Source organism: Littorina saxatilis, linkage group LG16, assembly GCF_037325665.1.
Source record: "Littorina saxatilis isolate snail1 linkage group LG16, US_GU_Lsax_2.0, whole genome shotgun sequence".
NCBI classification, from domain to species: Eukaryota; Metazoa; Mollusca; class Gastropoda; order Littorinimorpha; family Littorinidae; genus Littorina; species Littorina saxatilis.
In genome coordinates, this window is record NC_090260.1 from 48,962,396 (window position 1) to 48,974,428 (window position 12,033).

At 43.4% G+C, this 12,033-nt stretch overlaps 1 protein-coding gene across 1 annotated transcript in view; it reads left to right on the forward strand.

Annotated features, from left to right (window-relative positions):
- Positions 1–541, forward strand: part of LOC138950044 (unconventional myosin-Va-like) — a 63,434-nt gene extending 62,893 nt beyond the window's left edge. Inside the window, exon 23 of the mRNA XM_070321828.1 lies at positions 497–541. Within this exon, the coding sequence (XP_070177929.1) occupies positions 497–541 (45 nt within the window). The remainder of the gene's footprint in view (positions 1–496) is intronic.
- The last annotated feature ends 11,492 nt before the right edge of the window (positions 542–12,033 follow it).

The following is a 12,033-nucleotide window of genomic DNA, read 5'->3' on the forward strand; positions in this document are numbered from 1 at the left end:
GGGGGGGGGGGGGGAGACTGACAGAAGGAAGGGGGAAGTTAGTTAGTTAGTTGTTGCTTTTTGGGTCCAGCGGACCAAATTATAGGCCAAATCAGGACCCCAGGAAAGGGGGTATTCTTTGACTATGAGACAAAAAGGCAAATGTGACCCACAGGCACATAGTATTTAATAAGGGATGAACATCCAATAAGGAGAGAGAGAGGAGAGAGAGAGAGAGAGAGAGAGAGAGAGAGAGAGAGAGAGAGAGAGAGAGAGAGAGAGAGAGAGAGAGAGAGAGAGGTACCCCTACCACCCCCCCCCCCACCCACATACACACACACTCTCTCTCTTGTACACATCTCTCACTTCAAATACGCGCTCTCTATCACTCTCTGTTTTTCCTTCGAGCTAGGGTGTACGTGTGTTCAATGTACTGGTAAAACAGCTTTCCACGATAAATAATTTCTGAAAAATAAATGTTCTCTCTTTCTCTACATTTGCGATCCGCCACCTCCAGTGCGATGTGTCCGTGATGTGGACAGTCAGCCTGAATCCACCTTAACCGAGAAAAAGAATCCAGGAACTGAGCTCCTCCGCGTTCAAGCTAATAGTTTCTTTGCTAATAGCAAGATCTAGATCAGCACTTTTCAGGACGTGTGCGTGAACGTGTAACGTCATCAAATTTAGTTTTTACGTCACGCGTTTGCCAAGATCTGCAGTCTTGGTGGGAGCAAAACAACGTATGCATTTGGAACATTGGAGAAAACAGTGAGTCACGGGTGACGCAATATCTACACGTACACGTCTCTGCTACAAGTTAGACCATGTAGAACACAGTAATGGTTGACACGATGTAGGGAGGTGGGAGACAGGAGCCTGTGGAGTGAGAGGTGGGGGGGGGGGGGGGGGGGGGTTAGAGAGAGAAAATGACGAGAAATGTGAGGAGCAGAGGAAGGAAGAATTAGCACAACGAAAGGTCCACACATTCCAAACAACATCAAAGCAAACAAGTCGCGTAAGGCGAAAATACAATATTTAGTCAAGTAGCTGTCGAACTCACAGAACGCAATGCCATTTTTCAGCAAGACCGTATACTCGCAGCATCGTCAGTCCACCGCTCATGGCAAAGGCAGTGAAATTGACAAGAAGAGCGGAGTAGTAGTTGCGCTAAGAAGGATAGCACGCTTTTCTGTACATCTCTTCGTTTTAACTTTCTGTGCGTGTTTTTAATCCAAACATATCATATCTATATGTTTTTGGAATCAGGAACCGACAAGGAATAAGATGAAAGTGTTTTTAAATTGATTTGGAAAATTTAATTTTGATAATAATTTTTATATATTTAATTTTCAGAGCTTGTTTTTAATCCGAATATAACATATTTATATGTTTTTGGAATCAGCAAACGATGGAGAATAAGATAAACGTAAATTTGGATCGTTTTATAAATTTTTATTTTTTTTTACAATTTTCAGATTTTTAATGACCAAAGTCATTAATTAATTTTTAAGCCACCAAGCTGAAATGCAATACCGAACCCCGGGCTTCGTCGAAGATTACTTGACCAAAATTTCAACCAATTTGGTTGAAAAATGAGAGCGTGACAGTGCCGCCTCATTTTTCACGAAAAGCCGGATATGACGTCATCAAAGACATTTATCAAAAAAATGAAAAAAACGTTCGGGGATTTCATACCCAGGAACTCTCATGTCAAATTTCATAAAGATCGGTCCAGTAGTTTAGTCTGAATCGCTCTACACACACACACAGACACACAGACACACGCACATACACCACGACCCTCGTTTCGATTCCCCCTCGATGTTAAAATATTTAGTCAAAACTTGACTAAATATAAAAAGAAAATTAGAGGGCCCAACTGAAACCAAGACACAGAGTGGAGAGAGAGAGAGACAGAGACAGAGAGAGAGACAGAGAGAGAGAGAGAGACAGACAGAGAGAGAGACAGAGAGAGAGAGAGACAGAGAGAGAGAGAGATAGAAGGGGTGGGGTAAAGGGTCTAGGGCCAACAGAAGGAGGATGGGGGGGGGGGGGGGGGGGGTGGTGGTGAAAAAACGCTAGCAGACAGACGCACAAATTTGCCAAAGCAAAACGTACAAAGCCTGGAAGGAACGGAGGGGGTGGGGTAGAGGGGAGACCGCCCAATTTGCACAAGCAGAGGGGCATGTTTTACCTGCAAACTCCGCTCTCTATAGGGGAAGATAATTCACTAATCTAACTGTGGATGGTTGTGAAAACATGCTGCCGTTCTTTAACTCCCCCCCCCCCTTCCAATAGTGAACAGTTGTCTCTTATCGCTATGTTTTATAAACGCACCATGTACAGATTTTACGCCCATGTGCCTATTGAGGAAACTCCGTCTGACATGTTCACGCAACAGAAAATAGAAAATCGACTGTCAAAAAGACAGTCCTTCCACATGAGTGGCAATTAGCGAAATTAATTAATAAAAAAAACCCTCTTCACTGGACTGGAAGCAGTGAGACCGTTACATTTAGGTATGTGTTCCAGTGTCGGGGTAGTTTTATCCCATGTAAAAATCTGGGACAGATTTCAAATGGCGACCCCGCGGCGTGGTGGTAAGGGCGTGGTGGTAAGACGTCGGCCTCCTAATCGGGAGGTCTCTGACTCTGTATCTGTAGGGTACGTCGCTAGCATCCAGATTGCTGGCTTTGGCGCGACGGGTGGGTGTGCGCAGCGACGTCGTCTAGCGGCGGCTGGTGGTTAGCGCCGACTTGAATGCCTCAGTAGAGTCTGAGTGGACAACTATGTTGTCCAGGTGATTCCACTCTAGTGTGGATCGTGGGAAGAACGGCTGTCTGTATTGTTCGGTGTTGCAGCGAGGTACAGCGAAACACCTGTTGTTGTTGTTTTATGTAATTGTCTATGGGGTTGCTACCAACGTAGTCTGCTGTCGTGAGTTCGAATCCCGGTCGCTGCCGCCTGGTGGGTTAAGAAGGAGATTGTTCCGATGTGCAGGACAGTAAGCATTCTCTCATTCCTTTTTTTTCAAGTGCATCCTCTTGGACTCAAGTTGAATGACGCGCACAGGAACAGAGGTCACCATTGTGCTAGAGGGAAGTAAGACGCGGAGACAAGAGTTGCACGCAGCGTATAGCGAAACAAACTTTTTCCTCGATTTTAAATTACAATGATTTGTATTGGTCACGCACGAGAGAGCACAAACACACACACACACACACACACACACACACACACACACCACACACACACACACACACACACACACTCATACACACACACACACACACTCACACACACACGCATACACACACACTCACACACACACACACACACACACACAAAACACACACGCACAACATACACACACACGTATACGCACACGTCAACAATAACTGCCGACAAATGTTGAAAGACTGAAAGACATAATGAAATACAGAAAGAAAGAAAGATGACAAACAAAGACTGCCTTAAACCAAGAAAGACAGACAAAAAGAAAGACAAAGAGACAAGAACTGCCAAGCGGCTTTGAAAGAATCCCGAGCAGCTAACACCTTCGCGTGTCACCGTTCCCACACAAACACCAACCCCGACAGGGCCCCATCTGGAAAGTGGAGCGTGAGAGGGCGGAGGTAGGCTAATAGGCGACCCTGACATCCCTAGAGTCAACTCTCAGGTGGGACAGGGCCTCCAAGTCACACTCACACTGGGTCAGTCTATGTCACCACACCGGGGGTGTCACAAAACTAACTTTACCTCTGACCACTACAGCGGAACCCTCAATTTGAGACCTAGCTCCAAAGTCTCACAACTCAGGTCTTTAAGAGGAGGGGATCTTAAAATATAAGTTTGTTTGTTTGTTTGTTCGTGAGCTGAAACTCCCACGGCTTTTACGTGTATGACCGTTTTTACCCCGCCATTTAGGCAGCCATACGCCGCTTTCGGAGGAAGCATGCTGGGTATTTTCGTGTTTCTATAACCCACCGAACTCTTGACATGCAGTGGATTTCAGGATCTTTTTCTACCGCACGTGGTCTTGTGCTTGCGTGTACACACGGGGGTGTTCGGACACTGATAGTGGGGCTTGTATGTTGCAAAATCATTCAAATCATGCAACAAACACCAAATTTAGCAAACATGAAGAGTTTTATGTGCGTAACAAAACCTGATACAGAGCCACCGCGAAAAATTAAAAAATAGGTAGTTTTTGAAAAAAATTTCAAAATGGCCGCCAGTGTAAACGGTTGGGTATGTTAGGCATATTTCACTTCATGTGATTAACAGCAACGTTGGCGTAAATGGACATTTGCTTTCGCTTAACAAAACCTGATACAGAGCCACCGTGAAAAAAATTAAAAAATCAGTAGTTTTTTAACAATTTTCAAAATGGCCGCCAATGAAAAGGGTATTTAGGCATTTTTGATGCCACAAGACATTCTCTTGCAATAGAAACTAACACAAAAACTTTTTTAAACAAAACAATAAATGTATTGTTGGTGCAGAGAATGATTGGACGGTGTGGGTGGCAGGGTTGAAGAATTGTGGATTACCTAAACTGTACAAAAACAAATATATTGCACCAATTTTCATACCAAAACGAAAACATTCATTCCTTTGCTGTTGTATTCAATGTATGCTATTGAGGGCACTCAACTTGGCTAACTGGAACACTTCTACGATAAAAGGTTGGCTTTTACATGGGTTATTTGACCGCCGCCCAAATAAGGGTACCCCCAAAATAAAACGGATAAAAATGTAATGTATCAACTCAAAAGTCGACTAAAATTCATAATCGCTGTATTTCGAAAACGTTGTTTGTTCTCATGTGTTTACACAACTAGCACATTCCGGCAAGTGTCTATACTCAAAAGAAACTTTGGCAGTACTTGAAACAACCATCTGTCATATATACATGCGAAGTCAAAAATATGTGGGATGTAAGTCAACAAACCTGTGGCAGTTTTTAAAATATTATTTCGTGAAGATTTGAAAGTGTACTCAAACGGTTGAACTACGCCTCGTGTGTAGACACACATTCCTGAAAGTTTCAACGCAATTCACTTGGTCATTGCTAAAATACATGGATTTTAGTTGACTTGGGTATCCCTCAAATTTGACACATAAACATCTCATCCGTGAGATCGACACATACATCAGTAGGTACAATGGCACAACACTAGAAATATGCAAGATGGTGAAATAAAACAACCTGTTCGGGATGGATAATCAAGTTGACTTTCTCTTCGTATACAACAGTGACCCAGTTGTGCCTCAGGAATTGTCGTCGGCTTTTTAAAAGGTACCCGAAGTTTTTGTCACATTTCTTTGTCACGTCAAGGGTATCCGTATTTTGACGGCGTAAATGATGATGTAACAAAAAAAAAGTGCCAGATAGCGAAGATGCGAGTCTTTAATGGCATAGACAGTTTGAATAAAATGACACAGGAATAAATGTTTGAGTTGGGGTATGAAAATGGGTGCAATAATATTTTTGCACAGTTTAGATGCTGACAGTTTTCACAGGCATGCAAGCACATTTGCAAAGAGCTGTGCTCTGCAGTCTTTCTTTGCAGCATTTGCAGCGTTTTGTTGTACAGCTCTTCTTGCAGGCACACCTCATGAGTTCTCGGCACACGCTGGATACCTCTTGAAAGCTCGTCCAGAATGACTCTCACTTTCCAGCCTTGAACTGCCAGCCCACAGAGTTGGGTAGTCTAATAGGTAGATGGCTCTTCTCAATCTCATGTCCTGCAGCAGCACCTCACTTGTAAGGGGGTTATGGTCAATTTGGCAGCTCTTTTTACTGAAGAAGTACCGTCTAGCACTGTTTACACCCAGTACGTTGCTGGTTTTGTCCTACAAATGTACACCAAAAAGCTCTTGTGCACTCAGCTTACAAAGAGGAGCAGACAACCTGAAGAAAGTTTGAGTGACGTCTTCAAATGCTTGCCATACTTCCCAAGCCTTCTGTTTCCCCAATACCATTGAAGAACGACATAGGCTATGCAAAATGGGCAGACAGGGTGACTTCTCTTGGCCAATGGCTTTGGCAATGTGGCGATACACTTCACGAGCAGAAAAAACGCAACACAGCTGGAATGAGAAGCAGACTGTCTGGCCTCCTCTACATCCATGGTGCAGGAAATCAGCCTGGGGTACCCTTCACACAAAAGATGAAAAGTGACATTTTTATTTGAATGTATTTCAATAATGTTTACTATCTCAGAGAGTCGGTCAAAGCCGGGGCCGGGTAGCAAGCCTTCACACAACAGACCAAAATGAAAGAAAATTTTATTTCATGAATTCGTATAATTCTTACTGTTTCAGGTTATAAAAAAAAAACCACTTTCCAGTGATCCAACTGATTCTGGAATCTTTCTGACCGCTACATTTATTCGCTTCAAACAGTCGCTAACAGAATGTTGACCATAGTGAGGGTACGTTAAACCCATCAAATTCACAGAGGTCGCTTACAAATTATGTGCAAACATGTTCCAATTAATACAAATAAAAAAATCTTACTGTTAAGCTAGACAGGATGTATTAGGTAACAAACCTTGAAACAGTAGTACTAGTGAAATCAGCTCCCTTCTGTGGCACCGGAATAATTGCAGAACGCTTGTTCCCATGAACCGGCATGTGGTGTAACTCTTGTATATCCTGTAAAAATAAAATTCACACCAATGCACGGTCAACTTAAAATAAGCAAAAGGATGAGAAACAAGCAACAAACCAAAATTGTAAAACTCAAACAGAGCGGTACCTCTTCATTTTTCAAAACCACTTATCTCATTTGATTAGCATACACTGTATGCTTTTGTCTGTTACCTACTGTCTTTGAAAGTTTGATCACAACACTGTAAAGACATGGGGAGTGGAGTGTTCCACTCAATTTTTGACTCTACCCCTCCCCACCTCAGCCGTTTAGAGACTTATGGAAGTCCTTACATAGGCAGGACTAATTATCATACCATGAACAATCTCTTTCTCCTCGCCTTTTATTCAAAGTTCGTTTAATCTGTTTAAAATCACCAGCGTGGCGATCATGATTATCCTTACTTGTAATCAACAGATAGATCTAGATCTATCAGCATCACAATCCAGCTGAGCTATTGCAAGATTAAACAAAGTCTCTGCATTTCAGCGCTTCACCCGATGAATAACAGACCCCAGGGGAGAATTAAACAGTAAAATGATGTGACATTGGTGAATGGATGCGTATTCTTGAAAACTTACCTTCAGAAACGTTGTTTTTGCTTAAATCAAAACACGCAATGTTACGGAGGCCGCCATCTTGAATGTTCATACTGCGGATATAAAAAAATTCTAAAAACGATCAAATTAAATACCAGAACACAAAAATACCCATAATAATATTTATGTCATGCATGTGTTATCAGCAGACAACTTCTGGTGCATGGTAAACCATTGAATTTTACATTTGCTGAATTGGGAATATTTACTGCTGAGCGCTTTTGGTACGAACTTCGTCTGCTGTAAATGCAGCCTTTTATTCCCTATCAAAGTCAAAAAAAGCGATTTCTGAAGTGGCTCTGTATCTGAAATCCCTTAAATAATTATAAGGAACAATATCACAAAGTATGATGTTTGTTGCAAGATGTGAATGATTTATTAGTGCGTCTGCAACATACGAGCCCCACTATGAGGAGAGTCGGCACACAAAGTTAAAATAAATCTCTCGCCGAACGTGGGGACGAACTCACGCTGACAGCGGCCAATTGGATACATATCCAGCGCGCTACCGACTGAGCTACATCCCCGCCCTAAAATATAAGTAATTTTAAAGAGGTTATTTACAGAAACCCTGAGACATCAGGATCTTAAAGGGGAGGGTGTCTAAAATTGAAGGGTCTTTAAATAGGGGTTCCACTGTACATGAAAACGTATGTTCTCAGACCTTACATCTTAAGACTCCCTCTATAATTATTACCACCTGGTTTTTTTCACTCTTCTTTGTGTGAATAGATTTACACCTGTTTCAAGAATCCCTCTTTACTGAGAATTTGTTTAAATAAAAAAATAAAAAACATTTGCTTTATTTTTTGTTTATAGATTTGTGGCTGTTGAAATCATATGTAAGTTTCTTTTTAAAGTGTGAAAGAACATCTGTTTGAATAAGTTGTGTTGGTTGTACTGGGTAAACAGTAACTAAATTCCATTACAATACACAGTTAAATTGTGTTTGTACAAGCTATAGTAGATCCTGAAAGGGAGAACGAATATGAAAAGGAGAAACCAAAGGGATAGCTAGGTACTACGTGTCAAACAACTTTGTAACCAATTTTTTTTCTGCAGAGCACATGCAGTTTGGGGCAGAGGTGGTTGGGATGGGGGGCGGGGAGAGCCGGTGGGTGTGTGACCAGAACGGATTGGATTACAAAGCAGAACAGATATTAAATATCTGAGGGAAAGCTTCATGTAACTAGAAGTAGGATTTTGACATTGCATGTCTGTATCACTGACAGAATGTTAATATACTCTGATCTCACCTTTTCACTGTGGCTGTGTTTTATGACTCATGAAAGAGAGAGGGGGAGGGGGAGAGGGGGGAGGGAGAGAGAGAGAGAGAGAGAAGAGAGAGAGAGAGAGAGAGAGAGAGGGAGGGAGGGAGGGAGGGAGGGAGGAAGAGGGAGAGAGAGAGAGAGAGGGAGGGAGAGAGAGAGAGAGAGAGAGGGAGGAAGAGGGAGAGAGAGAGAGAGAGAGGGAGGGAGGGAGGGAGGGAGGGAGAGAGAGAGAGAGAAAGAGAGAGAGAGGGAGGGAGGGAGGGAGGGAGGAAGAGGGAGAGAGAGAGAGAGGGAGGGAGGGAGAGAGGGAGAGAGAGAGAGAGAGAGAGAGGGAGGGAGGGAGGGAGGGGGAGAGAGAGAGAGAGAGAGAGAGAGAGAGAGAGAACCGAAAGAGATAGAGAAAGAGAGCGAGATGTTGGTGGGTAACAGAGGAAGAAACAGAGAGAGTGGGACAAGGGAAGAGAAAGTACAATACCAATTAAACCAAGACACCCACCCCCCCTCTCTCTCTCTCTCTCTCTCACACACACACACACACACACACACACATACACATAGAGGGAAACAATTTCAAGAAAGTTGACAATTCTCAGCTTTCACATTCCTGACATTAGTTTCAACACTCCCCGTGTTGACTTACAACCAGAGCGAGGTCGCGGGTCCTGACCACGCAAAGGACGGGTCAAAAAGTGAAACAAGCTAACACCACACACGTGCTTAGTCAGGGATTTGAACCCGATCATCCCTTGGCCTTGTTGCAAAACCAACAACACACTACAAGCGACGGTTTCGGTGAAAGGAAGGAACAGGGACTAAAGAAGGTTGGGACAGTGTGGATGCAATTGAAAACCTTTGGCAGGTAGATCCACAGCTTAGGCATTGTGTGTCAGTGTGTGCACATGTGTGTGTGTGTGTGCGTGTGTGTGTCAGTGTGTGTGTGTGTGTGTGTGTGTGTGTGTCAGTATGTGTGTGTGTGTGTGTGTCACTGAGTATCAGTGTCAGTGTGTATGCGTGTGCATCTGCATGGGTAACGCCGGCAGAATCAAAAACTTTGGCTTAGTTACCGGTGTGTGTGTGTGTGTGTGTGTCAGTGTGTGTGTCAGTGTGTGTGTGTATGTCAGTGTGTGTGTGTGTATGTGTCAGGGTGTGCGTGCATATGCCAGTGTGTGTGTGGGTGCGTGCGTTCATGCATGAGCGCCTACGTGAGTGTGTCTGTGTGCTTTGAGAGTGATTGAGAGAGGGTGACGATAGACAGATTTCTGGGCAAAAAGGGGAGAGAGAGAGAAAGAGAGGGGTGAGAGAGGGGAGGGAGGGGGGAGCTAAGGAAGAGAAAGAGGGAGAGCCAGTGTAGAGCCATGAGGAAGCAATACTAGACATCTTGCAGACACAGAAACAAATCAGAGTTGACAGCTCCACCCACAATCAATGGACCAAGCTATCACATCATCCAGTTTAATCAAATAACCTGGCACGCAAATGACGTCACCGTGCTTCCCTCACAATTTCGTCAACACAAGATTTCTCTACATACAGGGGAACACGACCAGATAACTTCAAATTCCTGAAACACTAAATTCTCTTCAGACAGTCTAAGAAATATATGCTAGCCCCCATTATAAAACATCCAACCTATGAAAATCCTGTTTTTACAGATTCTGTGTCTACAATTGGCACAAAGTCTGAACATTTAGCTCAGTTTGAAGGTTTATAAGACCTAGTTTTCTCACATTTTTGGAGTTTTAAAAACGAGGGTTGCACTGCACTGTATAACAATTATTACCTGCATTGGTATACTCGCTATACAAAAAACAAAAAAGTAGATGAAAAGGGTTTGAAGAACTGAAAAACACCAACAAACAGCTGCCTCAAAATTATACACCTGACCAACCGTCAACCTTCAGAAATGATTCATGTTGGACCGTCCAATCACTCACCTAAGTCACCAGCAAGTTTTACATGTACGGTCCATGTACTGCATTGGTCACTTGCGGTCAAAACTGGTTTACTACAAAAGCACTGCGAACACTCATCTGGGGAGAGCAACTGCCTCCTCTATTAAACGTATATATATATATGTAACCCTGTGCCGAAACACTACGATCACCTCGGGAAGCGAAGTGCAATCAAACAGGATTGAAAATGTTAGGGCTAATTTCTTAGCCCTATAAAAACTGTTATGCAAACCCGAAGGTTTCCATGAACATACAGACAATCGGAAACCACCAGACCCCATCACAAACAGAACTCTACAATCCACTGGTGTTGACGTTTAAAGGCCAACAACTCGGGTGCAGAGTCTGCTGTAAAAGGAGCGGTAGCCTCCCCTGTCACATATATATAAGACAACCAGCAATACAGCAGGCAGCCTCCTGGGGCTACGATTGAAATCAGAAGTATTAGTTACATTATGTGAAGAAAAAATGTAATGGCTTCCTTAAGTCACAGACAGACAAACAGGAATAACAGATAGAAAGAATGAAAACCAAATGATCAACTAAAAGCTAGTAGTGACTTATACAATTCACAGATACATCATTGCAAGAAACAAGGAAACAATCAGACAACTAAACATACTACAAAACAATGCACAACACAAAATAACACACACATAAACAGAGCGAGAGAAAGTTTTGACTTCAGAGAGAGAGAGAGAGAGAGAGAGAGAGAGAGAGAGAGAGAGAGAGAGAGAGAGAGAGAGAGAGAGAGAGAGAGAGAGAGAGAGAGAGAGAGAGACACAGAGAGAGAGACAGAGAGAGACAGAGAGACAGACAGACAGACAGACAGACAGCTAGACAGACAGACAGACAAAGACAGACAAACAGATAGAGACCGACAGACTGATCAGTGAGGACTGAACTTTATTTTACACAACGATAACAGGTTTGAGGTGCAATGCCTTGTCTTACAAAACTGTTCTCAGACAAACAGGCGGCCAGGACATTTTCATCACATGTACACGTATTTTGAATCCAGGTCCAAATGACCTATTGTCCTCTGTGTCTGGGAGATGGACAGATAAACAGACAGTCACAGACAAACAGACAGACAGGTCTTCAGTTTCACTATAGGATGGATGATGCCAAAGACTTTGATGAGTGTGTCTGTTGTCATCAGGACTGGCAGGTTTAACATTTTGAAACAAACACAAAAGCAACCAAGACACACGAGCAACCAACCAATCAACCGTCCAGCAACAATCAGGACCCACAGAGCAACCAACCAATCAACCGTCCAGCAACAATCAGGACCCACAGAGCAACCAACCAATCAACCGTCCAGCAACAATCAGGACCCACAGAGCAACCAACCAATCAACCGTCCAGCAACAATCAGGACCCACAGAGCAACCAACCAATCAACCGTCCAGCAACAATCAGGACCCACAGAGCAACCAACCAATCAACCGTCCAGCAACAATCAGGACCCACAGAGCAACCAACCAATCAACCGTCCAGCAACAATCAGGACCCACAGAGCAACCAACCAATCAACCGTCCAGCAACAATCAGGACCCACAGAGCAACCA